The following is a 22,701-nucleotide window of genomic DNA, read 5'->3' as shown; positions in this document are numbered from 1 at the left end:
ATGACTCTAAAGTCTCCCAAAGAAATATGGGAATACTTGAAAGTAGAATATGAAGGGAACGAGAAGATTCGAGACATGAAAGTTTTGAACTTGATAAGGGAGTTCGAGATGCAAAGAATGAAAGAGTCAGAGACGATTAAAGAATACTCAAACAAATTGTTGGGTATTGCCAACAAGATAAAATTGTTGGGAAAGGAGTTTTCAGATTCTAGACTCATTGAGAAAATTCTGGTGACGGTGCCGGAAAGATATGAGGCATCTATTGCTTCCTTAGAAAACACAAAAGATTTGTCTACAATCACCTTTACAGAGGTGATACATGCCTTGCAAGCACAAGAACAACGAAGATTGATGAGAGAAGATCATGAGGCGGTTGAAGGTAATTTAAATTACACGGAAGATAATGCTCTCATAGTCAAGAAAAATAGAAGGAGCAAATACAACAACACACAGGTTTTCCCATCTTGTCCCCATTGCAAGAGAAAAGGTCATCAACCCAATTGGTGTTGGTGGAGGCCAGATGTCAAATGTTACAAATGCGGTCAATTGGGACATGTGGAAAAGGTATGCAAATCTAAAGATTCTCAAGAAGATGTTCAAATTGTGGAGAATAAATCAGATGAGGATAAATCAGAGGAGGATCTACTTGTTGCAACATCATGTGTCACAACCAACGATTTTTCAAAAGATTGGATTATAGATAGTGGTTGCACAAACCATATGACTCATGATAGAGGAATTTTCAAGGAGCTGAATAAATCAAATATTTCCAAGGTAAGAATTGGGAATGGAGAACAACTTGACCTGAAAGGTACAGGAACAGTTTCAATTAAAACTCATTCAGGTATCAAATTAATTTTTGATGTCTTATATGTTCCTGAGATTACCCAAAATTTGTGTGTCTCTCAATTGTTAGAGAAAGGTTATAAGGTCTCATTTGAAAATAAAGTATGTGTGATCAAAAATACTAACAACATAGAGGTATTTAAAGTCCACATGAAAGATAAAAGATTTGCGCTAGATTTTATGAAGGATTTTATGAAGGAGGAATTTGCTACAAATGAAGTGAGTATAAAAGAAAGATCAAAATCAGAAGATAAATATCTATGGAAGAAAGTAGATGTCCAAGTGAAGAAAGTACATGGAGGTTCACATTTTAATATTCACAAAAGGTCCAATGCCAATCCAATGAAATCCACACCGAACAAAGAAAAAGAAGATGATGCTGATATAAGAAGAAATATGAAGGATGATGCCAAATTGAAGAAAGATGTGATGCCATGGAAGAAGGAGAAAAACAAATATTGCAAGCACAAAAAGAGGAGAAAATCAAGCATGAAAAGATGGAGAATCAAATCTGAAGATATAAAATAAACAGATATTAAGCAAGGAGGAATGTTGAGAATATTACTTAATATCTTTTTTATTTAAATTAGTTTTTAGAAAATATTTCAGTTTTAGAGATATGTGTCAGTTTTAGAAATTTGTTACTATTTTAGATTATGAGTGAGATATTCTAAATATTTTATACTTGATATTTGTTATATTTTGCTCTATATATAGAGTATATCAATAAAATACAAAAACATGTTCCTCCGTATAACATATCACATATATCTCTCATATATTTCATATCTCTCATATTTTCAAAAGCCCTAAAAATCCCAACATATATATATATATATATATATATAATATGTTGGCAAGTATATTAACTCGTACAAGTAATATAATGAACAAATTCAGATATCGTATCCCACCTAGAGATAACAATATATAAAACTTATGTCATATAGAACTATAATCTGTCAATGATTATAACCATAACTCATAACAGGAAAAAATCTCATCAGTTTTATCCTACCATACATTATACTCAACCCCATAAATACTTGTTAGGCCACTTATTTTTACCTAAATTTGTGAGATTTTCATTTATTTATAAAATAAAAACATGATAATGTCAATTATAAAAAAAAAAAAATATATATATATATATATATATAATATCATAGATTAATATTTTAATTTAGTAGGAACAATTAGAAATTATTTGGATCTCGGTCCAACAACTTTTTAAAATAAAAATAAAGAATTAGGAGAGGAAATTAGGGGGACAAATATATAAGCTAAGAGGGGTTATATTTTTTTTTTATATTTAGTAATAATTAAAAAAAAAAAAGTGAATGCACTTGTACAGTCTCATGTGCATGTAGATTTATATACATGTTATATATACGGAAAAATAATTCATGAAATAATTAGATGTGGTATATTTTCAAATGAAGCAAGTGACCGCAGGAGGAAGGATACCGTAGCTTATTTTTTTCTTCCATTCTGAGTGCTCTCTTAAAAGCTTTCTTCAGAGTTTCTGGCTGCTTTGAATGCCCTCATAGATTGGAGGAAAGAAGGATGCTGTAGATTTTGTTTTCTTCCGTTTTCAGTGCTCTTTAAACTTTCTTCAGAGTCTCTGGCTGCTTTTGTTGCCCTCATAGTTTGGTGAGGTAAACACTCACGAAAACTTAAAACTTTCTATTTGCAGTTCAGGTTTCTCTCTGCCTTATTCATCTTTCTCATTTCTTGTTCTAAATGATTAATTCTTAATGCAAGCATTTACAAATAGATGAAGTGCATCGCTGGTGAATCCTTATGAAGGAAAAGTGCGTGAAATATATCCTTTAACTGATTCGAAAAAGCTGTTGGGGAACACTTCTTTTAATACTCATGTCTTTCTCATATGCTCTCAGTTTTTTTTTTTTTTCTCAGCTCATATGCTCTCAGTATTCTCTTGCTGCTGTGTTTCTGGTTTTACGATTTGGAACAGTGACAAGTAAAGACAAATCACAACTTAAGGTCATCCAATAACAGAGGTGTGTTTTATAACTTATGCAAATACCAATCTATCAACTATATGTTGGCTCATTTTTATTTAAGATTTTAAGAGATTTGACGCATACAGAGATCAACATTAGGTACACAAATACCACACTTCTTCCTCTTCTTTATCTCCTCCAAATTTTTCAAAAACTTTCAAAATAACTTTTCAACTTTTACTAAAGCAAATTTCGAAGTCCAATTAAAAATAATTACTTAACCAAATTTTAAAATATAATTTAAAAAATTACTGAATTTCAAAATCTAACTAACACAATGACAAGTTTTCGAAATCCGATACACATCACCTATAGTTAGTCACCGAATTTAAATATATACAATAACGAATTTTAATATATATTATTTTTTAATTTTATTTTTATGTCTATTAAAAAATAAATATGAATAAATGAAAATAAAAATTAATTAAAATAAATATAAATAAATATAAAACAAATATATATATATATATATATATATATATATATATATATATATATATATATATATATTTCTTTTTTTTCTTCAGTTTATTTTTTGGCCTTTAATAATGTTAGTTTTAATTTTTCATATTTTTAATTTTTTTAATATATTACATAATAATTAAATCTAAAAAATATATTTATATATTTAAGTTTTGTTTGTTATTCTGTGTTAATTTTTTTTAATTTCATTTAAATGTTAAATTTTTTAATTCTAATTTTTAGTTTATTTTATTTGTTTTATTTATTTTTATTTTTGTAATTTTAATATTTTTAAAATTAATATACTTTTAAATTTTAATTTTAATTTTTTTTATTTTTCATAAGCATATACCTATTTAAAAAACTCAAAATTAAAAAATAAATCATCATAATCTAATTAAATATTGGGACATGTAATTAAAAGAAAAATCTATGATAAATATTGGGACATAACAATTAACTTTTTTTATGTTGATAAACTAACATATGACTAACGAAATAAAAAATAAAATATGAAACTAATATTATGATATTATGTGGGAAAAAAAGTTATATTTTTTTAGAATGCAACGTGCGAGTAAAAATACTAAATTAATGTTTAGCTTTTTATAAAAGATAAAATAAAAGAATCATGTGAATGAAAGATGAACAAATTAGTAAATAAATTAAGAGACAAACGAAGAAAAAAATCTTAATAATTTTTTTATTCTATATTATATTTATTTTTATGTGGTTTACAAAAAATATTTAAAATCTACTATTTAAATCACTTTAAAAGTCCGTCTTTGCAAACAATAATTTGAAATTTTACACAGCAGCAGCATCTAAATGAGCGGAATATTCAGAAAGGGGACGCAAGAAGGGAAAAGAAATGGAAATTGGAGTGGTTGATGATAATGAATGAGAGAGCCTTCTTATTCTTGGTTTGTCTCACACTCACGGTAAGATTTTTAAAGTACCAGTTACTTCTGCTCTTTCAATCGACCCATTGCTGAAATTATACAAGCTGTATTTAGATGAATTGGTGTCAGTTAGTGCAAAAGTTAATTAATATGAAATAACGATAATAGGCATTTTATTATTTTATATTTTAAAATTTCAGTGACATTTAATTTGAAAAAGAATAGCATAATTTAAACTAAAAATAACACATTTTCTATAAATTTTTCTCTTTCAAATGAAAATAAAAAGATGTAAATTAATTTAGAATAACTTTTATTTTTTTAAAATTAAATAACATTATATTAAAATTTTTCATTGACCCACAACGAACACACTTTTCTTTGTCATATATATTTTTTTATTGGTTTATCGATTCTAAGACTCATTTTTTTATGAGCTGATTATCTTATTTGAATGACTCGAACATAGTCCATACCGATATTTTAGTTGAATTGCTCAATCCAATTTATACTAATGTTTAAATTATATGTTTTTGAAATTACCATATATTAACAAATCAAACATTATTTGTAATGAGATATATTAATCATCCTACTTTACATATTGACTTAGATTAAGTTTTCAAACCATAACAAAACCATATGGATGATTACCAGCAAAGAAATAAAATTGATTGCATCGAAAAAAAAAATCCTAATATATAATATAACAAAGAGTTCATGAGATTTTACTGACGAATTTTGTAACATCGATAATTTTTAATTATCAGTGGATTTTATTCATTACTAATAGATTTTAGCCGTTAATAATATTAGAGATGTCAAATTGAACTGTGGTTCGCAAGTCAGTTTGCAAAAATAGGATACGCTGGGTTGAAATTTTTAACTCGTCAGCTTGTTTTGGTCTGATCCTCCTAGTCTGCAAAATTAGTGGACCATACCGTCCTTGGCTCATTTTACTTTTTATTTTTTAAATAAAAATAAAAATAAAAATAATTAAATATATTAAAATTTTCATAATATATTTTTGTAAATATTTAAATATGCAATACTATTATAATTTCAATCATTAATACTTACAAATTAAGTTCCAATTATTAGTTGTACTAGAATGATTTAATATGAAGATGTAATAATTATATTAGTTTATTCACTTAAAAATATTAATTAACCAATTAAAGCTTAGAAAATATTTACATAATTAAATATGATTTAAATATTTATTTATCAGTATATATACAAACAAATTAAAAATAAAAAATAAAAATAGGTAGCAGGTCAGCCTGTCAGCACTAGGGATGTCAAAAAAATCCGGATCCACAAGTATCGATAGATAAAACCTGCAACAGATAGAAAATAGATATTGTAAAGGAATATCCAGGGGTAATGGGTACATACATTTTCAATACTCGCATGTTAATGGGGCAGATATGACTATCATAGTATCCGTACGTACCCATGGATACACGTACCCGCTATACTATAATTTAAACTAAAAAAAACATGATTAAAATATTAACATATTGATTTTGAATGAGTTATTTTCTTATCAATTAGTTTAAAAAAAATTCATTTCTTTGTAAAATGTCATTCAACACTATTTAAATGAGTTATTTGGACTTTGTTTAAAATTTATGAATGTTATGTATTATATTTTTTTTTTTGAATTTACGATTAAAATATGTTGTTAAATATTTATTTTTATTTTTTTATAAATACCCGTGGGTATCCGTGGATATTAAAAGATTATGTGGGTACCTACATAACGGATACCTGATATATGTGAGTACGGGGTCGATATTTATTCGAATAGAATACGGGAGAGCTATTATCCGTACCTTACCCGCCCTGTTGACATCCCTATCCAACATGCCAATCCGTCCTATAATTGGATGTTCTAACCGATATTTTTGTGATAGGCCAGCCTCTTCCTATGGGTTTTTGACAAATTAAGAACATGCCAAACCAAAATGGATCAAATTAGTTCATTTTGTCATTCCTAGATAATATTATTTTTTTTTTGTACTTACCTCGTATCACCTTTTTTTCTTGTACTTACCTCGTATCACCTCATGGGATCCTCACCGCATGTCACCTTACTTTACGTGACTAGGACTACAAGTGGAACCTGAGATCTTATTGAATCCACTCTGGATAGGTCTCATTAAATGCATGTTATACATCCCCAAGTACCGTACATTTCATGAATAAATCTCAGTAGATAACAGGGACCAGCTCTACTTGGCATCAGACACAAGCAGTAAATTATAAACACCAGGGCAATTTACACCAACCAAGGGGCTAAGGCAAAGTGATTCTTTAGCCCCGTTTTTGTTTCTTATAGTAGCACAAGGGTTAGCAGGAGTGGTTACACAGGTGAGTTTATGGGGCTGATCAAAGGCATTAGGGTGGGTCATAAACAAAGTCCGATTAGTATGTTGTAATTTGCAGATGATACTATTTTTGTATGCAATGAGGAAATTCAAAACATAATGGTCATAAGGAGTATTCTTAGATGTTTTGAAATTGCATCTGGTTTAAAAGTTAATTTTCATAAAAGCAAGATAGGAAGCATAGGAATCCACCTTAGGAAGGTTGAAAGGTTCTCAACCATTCTGAATTGCAACATCATGAAGGTACCTTTCAAATACTTGGGTATTCCGGTGGGGGCAAATCATAGAAGAATAGAATTTTGGCAAGATATGATCCAAAAAATACAGAAAAGGCTTGCACTGTGGAAAGGAAAGTATCTATCTTTTGCAGGTAGGGTAACCTTAATAAAATCTGTCTTATCCACAATCCCACTATATTATTTATCATTGTTTAAATTGCCTATATGTGTGGAGAAAATGATAAGAAAAATTCAAAGGGACTTTTTATGGGGTTGGGGTCATGATGGAAGAAAAATTGCATGGATAAAATGGGATCATATTTGTCAAACTAAGGAAGATGGTGGTTTAGGCGTTAAGGACTTGAATCTTTTTAACATGGCCCTTTTAGGCAAGTGGAAGTGGAGACTTGGAAAGGAGGATCCTAGCTTATGGAAAGAGATTCTCGATTCAAAGTATGGATCATGGAGAGCTTTAGATGAGGCAAAAGGCTCAAAACTTGAGTCTTGGTGGTGGAGGGATATCAAGAAACTTTGTGTGAAAGGACAAAAAAATAACTGGTTTAATAAGAACTTAAGATGGAACAAGGGCAAAGGAAATAAAATAAAGTTTTGGGATGATATCTGGCTTGGCGAAATGTCGTTAAAGGAAAGATTCCCGAGGTTGTATACAAATGCAATTCTTAAGGAAGGAACTTTAGGGGAATATGGTTTTTGGAACAGTGATCAATGGCAATGGTGTCTACCTTGGAGAAGAAGTTGGTTTGAGTGGGAAAAAACAATGGAAAATGTCCTGATGAATGAGATAGAGGGTATATCTTTAAGTAGAGAAAAGGAGGATGAGTGGCAATGGAGGGATGATAAAACACAAGTTTATATTGTCAACTCTGCTTATACAAAGCTTAAAAACGATAACTTTGTTCAAGATGGCTTTAGCTATAGTCAATTTTGGAAAATCAAAGCACTTCTTTCTGCTCAATTTTTTGCATGGCGAGTTATCATAAATAAAGTAGCCACACGAGACAATTTGGAAAGGAGGGGAATAGATGTTGGTAGCAGAATGTGTGTCTTATGCAACACTAATGAGGAAACCATCAACCATTTGTTCTTTAGTTGTGATGTGACTTCACACATGTGGAAGATGTGTGACTCTTGGGTAGGGAGATCATCAGTATATCACATGAGTGCTCAAATTCATTTTAGTCAATTTAAATTCTTAGGTCTTCATACCAAATGTAGTAACGTGTGGGGATGTATGTGGATGGCTATTATTTGGGGTATTTGGTCACATAGAAATGGTGTTATATTTAAAAATACATTAATAGACATGGAGGAAGTTTTTATGTTGGCTCAAACTAAAGCATGGGCTTGGATCACCAATAAGTATCCATCAGCAACATTCTCTTATACTGACTGGTGTTTGAGTCCAATTACATGTCTCCTTGCGATCTAAAAGTTTTTTTTTTTGGTGGTTTATCATCTTTTGGCTCATCATGATATACCTTCTGTGATTGTTGCATGTGGTTTCCATTCACTGTTATTTGTAGCCTTGGTTCGGTTTACATCAAAAGTCTTATGAAATTAGCTCTTTGCATTGTCTTTGCATTGTTTCTGTGTGTATTTGTGGCTTCATATTTTGCAGGATAATTGATGCTATTGGGGGAGGACGTTTAAGTTTTGTATTCAAGGCAAAGTCATGAAGGATATGCTTTTTACTTGTAATCTTTGTGTCTTTTCTTTTGTGATGATTGTGAGATACTATTCTATGTGAAGAATGATGAAGGAAAGTCATAGTTTTTTTTATTTTTTTTATTTTTTTTTATTGTTTATGAGTTGAGGTAACCCAATTACCTCCTATTAATATATGTGTTCTTGCTGATCAAAAAAAAAAACCCTTCTTCTACTCGACCTCATATCACTTAAAAGTATAAGCACATTATTACCTAATAATATTTCAATTTCACCTTGATAGAAGTCCCAAAGCATTCAACAGATTGAATAGGCTTGCGTTTGGGCAAGAGATTCTTGCTGGAGTAAAAATGGATCCAAGAGGTGATTTTCTACTTTAATTTTGAACTATAAACTTTATCATATTCAATACATATTAATTATCCTTAACCGGTGTTAGTAAGATCCTAGGTAAATTACTGGTCACAGTACAACTAGTCTTTGTAATAGAGAGGGTGTAGTTTAAGAGAATTGGGTCATTATGTTCGTAGACAAACGAGCCTTTCTGGTCTTCACAATAGAGAGGGTGTAGTTCAACTACTTCCCATACTTCTTGGGAACCAAGGAGAGTATTCATTTGCAGACTCCAATTGTCATAATTGACGGCTTTTGATAACTTAGGCAGGGGCATAATGTTTGCTAGGTTGGCTATCTTGCTCAAACTCTCTAGTTCTCAAACGCTCTTTCTTAAACACTCAAACACTTAGGTTCTCTAACACTAATGTCAATTTGTTGACAAACAAATCTTTATGAACAAAACACTCTTTCGTATTATGACTTGTTGTGTGAAATTTTGAATAGTACAAGCACTATTTATAGGTCCTTTAACTTGACTCTTCGACCACATACATTTAATATCAATTCTACCACAATACAATTAATATAGTCACTCAACTATTACCAAAATACTATCAATGAACTTCTAATGAACTTCTAATGTTAAAGACAACTACCCAACTATATAATTTAATGAACCGAATAATAATTACCAAGAAACATTCCTATCTTTTGCATTTTCCCAACTACGCTCATTTAAATTTACCTAATAATGTTTGACACTGTTTCGTGTTTACAAAATCAACCATGTAATATTTATGTACGTTGCTCTTCAGAAATTTTTTAATTGAATGTTGCATTGCACCTGCATAGAACTGAGAACATTATCTATAGATGTACAAATTCTGTTAGAGCGAAACGTGTTCGCTAGCTAAGACTAGAATTTTGTAACCACTTCACACAAAAAGAAAAGAAATCGTGTTCTATAGTTCCATAGGTAATGTTGCAAAGGCTGCATGTAAATAATATGTGAAGGTCATACTATTGCATCCTTGAATCCAAAGGCAGTATGTTTTGAAGGTCTTTCCAAATGACTAAGATCCTTATAGGAGGTATGTTGTTGGTCTATATAAGCTTAGACAATTCAGGTTGTAGAGTACTTTGACTATACTTTTTAGCTGGCTTAACAGTAAGAATACCATCGTCTTCCTTGGACCAGATAGGAGCAACATCCACATTTCTAATGTGCAGGTTTTTGAGCCACTCGAGTAATTGAGGACGGGATAGAGTTATTTGCTACGTGAAAATCTAGCCTTCAGACCATGCCTCACACTATAGCTTTCAAATCTAGCATAAGAAGGAGGCCAGAGAGAGTCCATGAAAGATGAAGGAGAGCATCATGCATCTTTCCAAAAACTAATAGTTTTCCCATTACCTAATACCCACCTAGTGTTATTAAAAAAGGACTTAATGCCTGGCCACACAACAGAAGCATTGTACTTAGCATCAACCATGCCTTTATCATTGAGAAATCTTTGTCTCGTGAATTCAGCCCAGACTGCCTTGCTATATCTGAAATCACATGCGAGTTTCATTAGTGCGATTGGTTATCCATCTTTAAAATTTGTAAAACTTTTTTGAATGAAAAATACTTTGTTTTTTTTTACAAAATATCAATCCAATACATTGCTTTTTTTTTTTAATGAGAAAAGAACGTTTCTTAATGAAAAATACTTTCTTTTTCTAAATTTAGTATGTCTTTATAAATCTTAATACAATGTTGATTGATTTGATTTTAGTACATGCACTTATGAATTTTTTTTTATTGATTAAATTTTATCCTCTTTTCTTATTTACTTACTGACTAATATATATGTTTTCACTTGACTTTTTGTTGGGAAAAAGATGTAGTCTGACCTTGTACAAGATAATCGAGCTTTAAGGATGGATTGTTTAGGGCCTTTTGGTAAACCTGCTGAAGCAATAATCAATTTTGTGTGGAAACATGGTGTTCGACAAATGACTTACATAATTTATTACAAGCAAAATGTTCTTCAACTGAGTGGTAGTGTTAAGGATCTTGGATTTGAAAAAGAGAGGGTAGATCACCAACGTGATGAGGCTGAGAAAAATCTCAACAATGTTGAAGGTAAGGTTACTGAATGGACTCAAAAAGTCAGTGAAATTGAAACTATAGTGGAGGAGTTTGAGAATAAAAATGGCCATAAAAGGGCCCGATCGCCCAATTGTTATGTTTTTCCATACTTGTGGAATAGACATAGGTTAGGCAGACAAGCAAAAAAGTTAGAATTGGATGTTAAAAGGCTAATTGATGATTGCCCCAACTTGGACGATATTGCCTATAGGCAAAATGTAACATCTAATGATGTCACACTGTCTAATTATGGATTTATAGAATTCGGTTCCACAAAATCCACAATGGAAAAAGTAATGAGAGAACTTGATGATTCCACTGTGAGAATGATTAGATTGTACGGGCCAGGGGGTGTGGGTAAGAGCACTTTAGTGAAAGAAATTGCAAGGAAAGCCAAAGAAAAAAAGTTGTTTGATGTGGTGGTTAAAGTAGAAATAACAGCCAATCCCAATCCACAAAAAATCCAGGAAGAAATTGCTTATGTGTTAGGATTGAGATTGGAAGGAGAAGGTGAAAATGTGAGAGCTAATTGTCTACGAAGGAGGTTAAAGAGAGAAAAAGGGAACACACTTTTAATCTTGGATGACCTTTGGGACAAATTAGACTTGAACAAGTTAGGGATTCCACTTGATGATGATGAAGATGATGATGATTTCAATAGTGGTAACAAGGATCTTAGTCGCCAAAAAAATAAGGATAACAAGGATCCTAATCAGAAAACACAAGAAAAAAAAGATGACAACAAGGATCTTAGTCGCATAGTGTTAAAAAAAGAAAAATTCCTTGGTGGTCACAAGGGATGGAAAATTTTGCTAACTTCAAGGGATAGAAAGGTGTTATGCGTTGAAATGGATGTAAAGTCAACTTTTTGCGTAAAAGAATTGGATGATATGGATGCTTTGGTGTTGTTTCAGAAGTTGGCTGGAATACATAATGAAATGTCTAGCTCTAAACAAGAAATTGTGAAAAAGTATTGTGCAGGGTTACCCATGGCCATAGTTACAGTTGCAAGGGCATTGAAAAGCAAAAGTGAGTCAGTATGGGAAGCTACACTAGAAAAACTTAAAAAGCAAGAATTGGTAGGAGTGCAAACATCTATGGATATTTCAGTGAAAATGAGTTATGACCATCTTGAAAATGAAGAGATCAAGTCCATTTTCTTAATTTGTGCTCAAATGGGCCATCAACCACTAATTATGGACTTAGTCAAGTATTGCTTCGGTCTGGGTATACTTGAAGGAGTCTCCTCTCTTTGGGAAGCTCGAGATAGAATTACGACATCAATTCAAAAGCTAAAAGACTCAGGCTTGTTGTTGGATGAAAATTCTAATAATCATTTCTATATGCATGACATGGTTCGAGATGCTGCTTTGTCTATAGCGCACAAGGATCACAATGTTTTCATTTTGAGAAATGGAAAACTAGATGATTGGCCTGAACTCGAAAAATGCACTTCTATTTCTATATGCAACAGTGATATCAATGATGAGCTTCCTGAAGTTTTAAATTGTTCTCAACTTAAACTTTTGCAAATAGAGACAAATGATCCATCTTTGGAAATTCCTGAGAGTTTTTTTAGAAGAATGAAAAATTTGATAGTTTTAATAATGACTGGTTTTCGTCTTTCGAGCTTACCATATTCAATTCAATACTTATTAAAACTACGAATGCTTTGTTTGGAACGATGTACTTTAGATTGCAACTTATCTATATTAGGGAAGTTGAGAAAGTTAAGAATTCTTAGCTTCTCTGGATCTCAACTTAGAAATTTTCCATCTGAGTACAATGCTTAGATAAGTTACGATTGTTAGACATCAGCGATTGTTCTGAATTGAAGATTATTCCACATAATATTATATCAAGTTTGTCATGTTTGGAAGAACTATATATAAGAAAAAGCTTGTTCAAATTGTTGTTTGAAGGAGAGACAAACAAAGGTCAAGATTCATTTCTTATTGAGCTAAATAATTTGCATAAGTTGAAAGTGGTGGACTTAAGCATCCCATGTGCTTCAAATTTTCCCATTCACTTGTTCTTTGACAAGCTAAAAGATTACAAGATTGTGATCGGAGACATTGACATGTTTTCTGTTGGGGAATTTAGGATGCCCGATAAGTATGAAGCATTAAGAGTTTTAGCATTGCAATTGAAGGATGGCACTAACATTCACTCCCATAAAAGCATAAAACTATTGTTTAAAACAGTAGAGTTTGTTGTTGGGAAAGATAGATGGTGTTCAAATGGTTGTGAATGAGTTGAATATAGATGGATTTCCAGATCTGAAACACTTATCCATCATAAATAACAATGACATCAAATATGTCAATTCATCAGAATTGTGTAATTATGTGAATGTTTTTCCCAATTTGTGTTGGGAATAGTCCAAGTGTGAGTCAAAAAGTCCCACATTGGATAGAAAAGACAAAGTTAAACACTATATAAGAATAAAGACCCATAACAACATTGCCTTAAGGTTTTGGTGTAAAAGTGGTGTCTAAGGTCTTATATGTGTAAGACTAATGTTATATAACCATATAGAACCATAATCTCCCAATAACCATATGCCATGACCATGACTATAAACCATATATGAAAAAATATAACCTATCAGTGGTATCAGAGCCGATGGTTCGGAGTGACTGACCGCATAACCATAACCAAAGGGGTCACTCATACACACCTGAAGGGAAATATACCATATGAAAAAAAGAAAAAAACAAGGGTCCCTTGAGGGGAGATGTTGGGAATAGTCCAAGTGTGAGTCAAAAAGTCCCACATTGGATAGAAAAGACAAAGTTAAACACTATATAAGAATAAAGACCCATAACAACATTGCCTTAAGGTTTTGGTGTAAAAGTGGTGTCTAAGGTCTTATATGTGTAAGACTAATGTTATATAACCATATAGAACCATAATCTCCCAATAACCATATGCCATGACCATGACTATAAACCATATATGAAAAAATATAACCTATCAATTTGGAATCTCTTTGTCTCTACAATCTGGGGAACTTAGACATGATATGTTACGGTCCAAGTACAGTTGAGTCATTTGCAAAATTAAAAACCATTAAGGTTGAGATGTGTGACCGATTGAAGAACCTCTACTCCTTTCACAAGGTTAGATTTCCTACTGGTGCACAAACATGTGAGATTTCTGAATGTAATTCTTACATGGATAAATTTCTTACTAGTCTAGAAATAATTGAGGTTTCTGAATGTGGATCTTTAAAGGAAATTTTTCAAATACCAATGCATTATGGTAAGGTTGAATTTCTTAAATTGCACACTTTGACACTCCAATTGTTACCATCCTTTAAACGTTTTTATACCAAAGTGGAAGAATCTTGTTGGTCACATATGACAGATCCTCAAACTACAAATAGGGGACATGAAGAAATTAATAAAGAAGAAATTCAAAGTGACAGGAGGTCTCCTCTTTTTGGGCAAATGGTATGATATTGCCTACTTTTTCTCTGATTTTAAATAATTAGTTCAATTGTTGTAAATATATTAACTATGTATGTATGTATTTTCAGGTTGAAATTCCAAACTTAGAGAGTTTGAATTCATCCTCACTCAATATCCATAGCATATGGAGCGATCAACACTCGTCAAGTTTCATCTTTCAAAACTTGATAAAATTAGTTGTGAAAGGTTGTGATAAATTGACATATCTATGTTCATTGTCTATGGCTAGCAATTTGAAGAAGCTGAAAAACCTTGTCATAAGTGATTGTTCGATTATGGAGAAGATTTTTAAGACTGAAGGAAATAATGCAGACATGGTGTGTATTGATGTAAATAAGTACATGTTTTTAGTTGATTTAATATTAAGTTTATTATTCTTGATCACACTTTACCTTGGTCATTTTCGTTAACTTCTATATGTAATAATAGTTTTCTTTCATCAAAATACAGGTTTGCGTCTTTCCTAAGTTAGAGGAAATCCACCTTAGCAAAATGAACAGATTAACAGATATGTGGCAAACTAAAGTGAGCGTGGACTCCTTTTCTAGTCTCATTTCTGTGAATATTGAAGAATGCAATAAATTAGACAAGATTTTTCCAAGTCACCTGGAAGGATGGTTCGAAACTTTGGACAACTTGAAAGTTTCTAGATGCCATTCGGTGGAAGTGATTTTTGAAATCAATGATTCTAAAGAAATAGATACATTTGGAGGGATAGACACAAATTTGCAGGTTCTTCTTCTTGAAAATCTCCCAAAGTTGAAACAATTGTGGAGTACAGATCCAGAAGGAATTCTTAAATTAAGAAATTGCGGACTATAGAAGTATGTTATTGTGATGAACTGAGGAGTTTGTTTCCGATTTCTGTGGCAAGGGATGCTTCAAAGCTTGAAGGCATTTCAGCATTCCATTGTGAGAATATGGTAGAAGTTGTTGAAAGTAGAGATGCTTCAGAAGCTAACACTGATCCATTAGAGTTTCCTGAACTAACATATATGAAATTAGATGTGTTATCAAATATTGAATGTTTCTGCAGGGAGAGACATGCTATAAAGTGCCCAAAATTAAAGGAGTTTCATATGGGGGATATCAAGCTCAAAACAATCCTTGAAGAAACCAGAAAAACAACAAACAAAGGAGAAAAAGAAGAAATATGTGTTTTCTCAGCTGAAGAAGTAAGCAATACTCCAACTTTCTTATTGTAAAAGACAAAGAGATGTTAGTAAAATTGATATGTTTGATAGTGAATAAAAAGTTATAAAGTAAAATAAATATAAAAATAGAAATATCTAGAATAAAATGAAAACTAAATTTATTTGGTTGACCCATATAAAAGATTAGCTAAATAAAAATTAAAATAATAAAATTGTTTAATTTTAAAGAGATATAAAGGAAGGTAATTTTATTTCTATCCATAACTAATATTGTTTATTATTATTATTATTATTATTATTATTATTATTAATATAGAATTTTTTCCATAGAATCATCGGGAAGACACAACAATATGGGAGACCTGAGTTCAACTCACACAAGGAATTGACATCACTTTCAATCCAAAGTGATACTTCCTTATATGATTTGGAAGTGATGTCAATCCTTTATATGGTTGGACTCAGATCTTATTGATGTTGTATCTCCTTGATGATCTTCCTCGAAAGATCCATTAGTGGTATCATAATCCAGTTAGTCTTGGTGACCTCCTCATACGAGTACAATATGATTCTTGTATCAAAATCCTTCTTGATGAAGGATTTAGGTAAGCATTTGAAGTTAAGATGAACGACAGTTTGAATAAGGGATAGTCGTGGTTAGGAATACTTCTGCTCAAGGGGGAGTGTGTCAATATGGAAAGGACTCACCCTTGAAGGGGAGAGATATTTAAGAATTCAAATATGAGTCTTAAGAATTCAAATATGAGTCTAAGCCCTACATTGGATTGAAATGAAAAAGTTGAACACCGTATAAAGATAAAGACCCATAAATCCATTGCCTTAAAATTTTGGATTAGAAATGGTGTCAATCTCTTATGTAGGTTGGACTTAGGTCTCATTAGTCTTATGTCTCCATATACATAAAATTCACCCTATCTTTAGTAACCAAAGTTTTAGTCCAATACCATTTATAACTTTCATTTACCAAAACCAAAGTGATTGTCATAATAACCACTATCATCAAGCAAATAATTAGATGTGACATTAAAACGAACATTTTGAGCATATTTAACTCTTGTAAGTAGTAATTGCACTCCTATACTGGTTTGCAAGAAAACATCCCGAACACCAACAAATTTTGAAACATCATAATTACCCATTTTTAAACTCCAAAATCACTAGAAGCGTGAGATGCGAAGAACTCCTTGTTTGGTGTAACATGTAGTGTAGAACCACTATCAATTATCTACAAACTCTCATAAATACAAGATTAACAAAATTAGTCACGAAGAAGAACAATATCACTACCTCTAGTAGTAGTAACATGACCACTATCTTCATGCTCATGCTTTTTCTACTTACCCATTTTTCGCCTTTGTTCTCATTTTTCCATTTACAACAATATTTTTGAATGTGTCCAGGTTTATTACAATATTTGCATGACATATTCCTATATCATGTCTTGGACTTACTCTTGCTATTCTCTCTATTACCCTTTGGTTCCTTTTTTTGAATACTCTCCCTATTCTATTTGACAAACACCTCAGATTGAAATTTGAAATATCTCTTAATACTCTCATAGAGTATTCAATATTTATAGTCCTAAAATCTCATCATCAAAGTTGATACTCAGTCATAACAATTGATCTAAGAGTCCTTAACACTCTTTTAAAGAACTCCCTTTCTACCTTAAATTCATAAAGCAATTCAATAGATATACAATTTATTATTGTCCGATTTAAAAGCATACAAAGATTCAATATTCTCCCACAAAGTTCTAGCATGTGTCTCATTAGCAATATGATTATAAACATTATCTTCTACATAAAAGCAATGTGATTATAAACAAATGTAATTTCTTCACAAACAACAAATATTTTATTTTGCCCTTCCACAAATGATAATTTATACTATTTAAAGCAATCATCTTTGTATGTCCATCATTCGAGCAAGTAATAATAGCCCCAAACCAAGAGCTTGGAGGCCACTCGAATGGGAAAACAACAACACAACAACCAAAAATACCTATATATATATATATATATATATATATATATATATATATATATATGAAGTGGAGATCATTCCCCCAAACGCTACAAGAAAATCTCTATATGATAACCAATTTTAGTGATAAAATATAATTACTCACTACAATGACTAATTTATAAAATTACAAATTATTGGTTATTAAAGAAGTCACTGTTATGAATAAAAAATTATAATTAATTTGTAAATTGGTCTCTAAAATTAGCTACAAAGGTTTTAGCTACCACAAGTTTCTAATTTAGTTTCCAATTAATTAGTGACCAATTTAAAAATTACTTAGTTTCCAATTAATTAGTGACCAATTTAAAAATTAATTCATATGTACATCAACATTACAATGAATCTCTTAAACATAGGATGTTTCTATTTTAATTCATGATTTAAGTTTCTTAAAAGAACAAACAAATAACCAATCAAAAACAAAAACCATACGCAATTTTATTGATCATAAACTGTTACAATATTTCAATGCAATTACAAAAACCAAACAAATTTGAAGGGGGTAGTGTAGGCATTTAGTTCATATATTTGAAATCTTTTATTTCTTTTATTGTTTAGGTATTACCCAACTTGGTGTGCATGGAAATTGACTTCAACGAAGCACAAGAATTGTTAGGGAAGTACCAAATGTCCCGTCTAAAAGAACTCACTTTGATTTCAGTTGAAAGTTTTGATCTTCTCAACCAGTTTCCATACAAAATGCCAAATCTACAAAAGTTAAAATTTATTTCTTCTTATTTTAAAGAGTTAGTGCCAAGAGAAAACATTGCACAACAAAAAGGATTGGGGATCGTATTGCAGTTGAAGGAATTAGTTTTCATGAATTCAACGATGAAGCATCTAGGATTTGATGGAGGCCAAGTTCTAGAGAGACTAGAGCTTTTAAGCTTGGAAGAGTGCAATGAATTGACAAATTTAGGTCCTTCCTCTCTATCATTTACTTACTTGACATATTTGGAACTGAAGAATTGTTGGAGATTAAGAAATTTAATGGAATCCTCGACTGCCAAAAGCATGGTTCAACTTAAGACCATGAAGGTAATCAACTGTCCTAACATAGAGGAAATAGTAAGTAATGGCGGAAATAAAGAAGGCAAAGTGATGAAAATTGTATTCAGCAAATTGATTTCTATAGAACTTGTGGGACTAAAGAACATGAGAAGCTTTTGCAGTTACAATGAGTGTGAATTTAAATTTCCATCACTGGAAATATTGATTGTAAGAGAATGTGCAAAGATGGAAAAATTCAGTGAGAGAGAGCCAATAGCACCAAAGTTAAAAGATGTCTTTGGTGTGGAAGGAAATGAAAAAGCTAAATGGGAGTGGGAAGGTGATTTGAATGTCACCATACAAAAAATTTTCAATGATAAGGTACTCATTCTCTTATTCATTTATTTAATGTTATTTCTCCTCATTTTATTAACTTTTCTTGAAAAAAAACAAGACTGGAAACTAGAAATCGTAGTTTTTTCTTCATAATATTAATTTTCTGATAAAATGCATTCAATGTTAACATTTCCAATTTAAACAAAAATACGCCCAGAATAACGTGATCATGTTTTCTTTTAATTTTAAATTAGTACCAAGTGATGTTCACACAACAGAGTACACGTTTACAAATTTCCAATATAATAATTTAGTAGCTTTTTTATATATCAAAAATTATGTTTTTAAAATAAAAATTACGTAAACATGACGGTGATAAGTGAGTAATTATTAATTTAAAATGATTTAAAGTTTTTAATAATTAATAATTATAATATAACACTTTTAATAATCACTGTTATATATTTTAAAATAAAGAATAATTAATTTAATTTAATTTATATTTTAAAGGTGGAGAACTTGTTTAACAATTTGCCTGACTTTACAGGTCACTTTTACATACAGTGAGAATCTGAGTCTTGACAATTATACTGAATTTATTGATCAACTATGGCATGGCAGACATTCGGTGCAGCATAACAGCTTTGGTTATTTGAAAAGGTTGAGTGTATGGAGATGTGATAATGTAGTGCATGTAATTCCGTCTCATTTGCATTCCTGCTTTCACAATTTGGAAGAGTTAGATGTATGGGGTTGCATTAATGCACGTGTCATATTTAATATCAATGATGAGAACAGGTTCACAAAAGCTTCCGGAATATCCCGTCTGAAAAAGTTGTCTTTAGATGCTCTACGTAATCTGGAGCATGTATGGGACAAGGATCCGGAAGGAATTATTGGCCTTAAAATGTTACAGGAAGTGCGTGTTTCAAGATGTCAGTGTCTTGAAAGTTTGTTTCCGGCATCCGTGGCCAAAGATCTTACCAGACTTCAAGTGCTTGAGGTAATTAAGTGTTGGAAATTGGCAGAAATATTTAAAAAAGTTAGAGAAGGGGAAGGAACAACACAAGAGTCTGTGGAGTCTGTGTTTCCTTGTCTCACCACATTGACGCTGTACCAATTGCCAGACCTCAAATACTCTATCCACTGCTCCAAAAAAGAGGTAATTCTCACAACTTTGCCATTAAGGCCATTCAAGATTTAGTTTATATTTTATGCTTGTGGAGGGCAATCTATTCTTCTTTTATATTACTATATGATTTGTGAGTTTTTTTTCTTCTTATTCTCACATTTTCATCATCGTTATCGTAATCATGAAAAGATGTATTTCCAAAAGTTAACAGTTAAAACAAATTTGGATGTAAGGAAAATAAAATTCTAAATCTAATTTCTCTTGCAGGAGAGTATTTCAAATTTGAGTATGAGAGATATACAAGTGTTATGCCTTGGCTCATGGCCCATCGCAAACTCTTGCTTTGGCCTCTTAGATTCTCTGATTTTGAAGGGTTGTCAATTTTTATCAGATGAAATTCTACCATTCAATTTACTTCCTCTCTTGACTAATTTACAAACGTTGGAAGTTCAAAACTGTGATTATGTCCAAACCATCTTTGATGTCAAATGTACAACACAAGACATAATCTTCTTTCCTCTGAAGAAATTGACTTTATCCAAGTTGCCAAATCTAAAGAATGTTTGGAATGAAGAACCTCATGGAATTCTAAGAATGCACCATCTACAAGAAGTACATGTTAAGGAATGTGATGACCTTACAAGCTTGTTTCCGACATCAGTAGCCAAATATCTTGTGGTACTTGAAAATCTTATAGTAGAATACTGTGACGAATTGATGACTATTGTCTCAGAGGATAATATAGATCCAAGTCTAGAGGTTATGTTTCCCTGTATTTGTGTGAGATCATGGGAACTACATTCTTTGCCAAAGTTGAAGTATTTTTACTACTTCTTTCCCAAATCTGACAGTAGTACACGTCTGGAATCACATACCGAGGATCAACTCTGTACTAACAAGGTACGTACTATTGTTATACCACTTCCTCCTAGATCCACAATATGGGTGGTGACTGCAAATTAAATGTTGAGTTTCTTTAATTGTTTGTCATTGATCAATATGAATAGTACGAAATTCTGCAAAATTAAAATATGAAATATATTTATATATTGTTGTCAAGAACATATTGGAGAGGTATAGCATGTTAAAAAACTAGCCGTTGTCACAATTTATTTATTGATTGGGAAGTTTCTACAATTGAATAGTTAAGTTATTAAGTCGAAGTGAAATAGATAAAATTGAAAATTAAATTTGAAGAAAACTGCAGAAGTATATCTTTCTAAAGAAAAAGTTTGAAGACTATTCTTTTCGGTTATTACATTACATGTATAAGTTGTTTAAATATAGATACGGGATAATTTACTGAATTGTAATTAAATATTTGCATGATGATAGTGCTCATGCCAATGAATCAGCTACTCGTTTATGATTTTAGTCTTCTCATTATTATAGAGTTACAATATAATAGTACCCAATAATAGTATCCAATTATTTATGTAATTTTGTAAAAGGATCGGAACATCCTAAATGTCTTGATATCTTTTCCAAACTTACAAAAGTGAATTTGAAAACATAAGTGCTAACTAAATATGTCAGTCGGCTTGTTTTAAGACATATATATAGAACATTGAAGTTTGTAAACTTGATTGGAAAAAAGGAAGTAATTCCAAAAGGTAAATGCATGTAAACATTTTTCTGTAGCTCACCATGTAAGGCTGCGTTGTTGACATCGAATAACTTAAGGTAGTAGGAGAAGTTTTAGGCTATAGTAATTTTAGCAACAGGGAAAAATGTATCAAGGTACTAACCCTTCGATCTATTTGTAACCTTTGGTAATAGGTTGTGCTTTATACACTGTGTATTTCCATTAGTATTATACTTTATTTTATAGATCTAACGACACTCAATGGCATTTTTGTGAAGAGTGGTGAGCATGGAAGTTTGAGTTACTTGAACTAAATTTATTTAGTTTTCATGACTTTAAGCCAGTAATCACTCTTGACAGCCTCAACATAAGAAATGGGCTCGGTGTCAATAGATTTGGAATGCATAAAATGTTAATGAGTGTGAAAGATACAAAGATTGTTTTCAATGGGATAACCTGCATAAGGATTGGTGTAATGTGAGAAAATGGTTAAGGTATTTCAAATATAAAGGTGTTGACATTATCAACTGAAACAACAAAGAGTGGCAGAAACTATGTGGTGCAGGTGGGTGAAGTTGAGTAGTACGAGACTAGAGATTTCTAAATGGAGACTAGAGATTTCTAAATGGATTTAATCCATAATTAGGACTGGGCAAAATAAACCAAACTGCACTGCACTACCAAAAACTGCACTGAACTAAAAAACTGTTCGCATGAAATGCACTGAACTGAACTGAACTGTTATTCTTAAAAATAAACTGGACTGAACTGCACTGAACTGCACTGCACTATAATATAAACTAAATTGTTTTATGAACTACACTACGTCAGAACTGAACTGCACTAATTTTTAACTTAATTACACTGTTTTTGAACCGTTTTTGAACCGAATTGCACTAATTTTGAATAAACTTCACTATTTTTGAAATGAATTATATTATTTTTGAATTGGATTGTATTGATTTTGAATTGAAT

The 22,701-nt window shown here is 31.3% G+C and overlaps 2 protein-coding genes across 2 annotated transcripts; both read left to right on the top strand.

Annotated features, from left to right (window-relative positions):
• On the top strand, window positions 1-2,865 carry LOC146883382 (uncharacterized). The gene is made up of 2 exons (XM_085667530.1): window positions 1-774; window positions 2,767-2,865. Exons 1-2 carry the CDS (start codon window positions 1-3, stop codon window positions 2,863-2,865), a joined length of 873 nt encoding a protein of 290 aa, XP_085523656.1.
• Window positions 2,866-10,796: 7,931 nt separating this feature from the next.
• Window positions 10,797-21,104, top strand: LOC114166344 (uncharacterized). Its single transcript, XM_085667529.1, is given in 11 exon segments — window positions 10,797-12,789; window positions 12,792-13,215; window positions 13,217-13,369; window positions 13,985-14,362; window positions 14,441-14,462; window positions 14,549-14,797; window positions 14,931-15,276; window positions 15,279-15,655; window positions 18,242-19,054; window positions 19,557-20,171; window positions 20,409-21,104. Coding segments are annotated over 11 exon segments (6,066 nt in total).
• The last annotated feature ends 1,597 nt before the right edge of the window (window positions 21,105-22,701 follow it).

This window comes from Vigna unguiculata, chromosome 10 (assembly GCF_037176805.1).
Source record: "Vigna unguiculata cultivar grain cowpea cultivar isolate G323 ecotype 2 chromosome 10, ASM3717680v1, whole genome shotgun sequence".
Lineage (NCBI taxonomy): Eukaryota > Viridiplantae > Streptophyta > Magnoliopsida > Fabales > Fabaceae > Vigna > Vigna unguiculata.
Note: the sequence above shows the minus strand (reverse complement) of the source record. Positions and strands in the feature narration are given on the sequence as shown.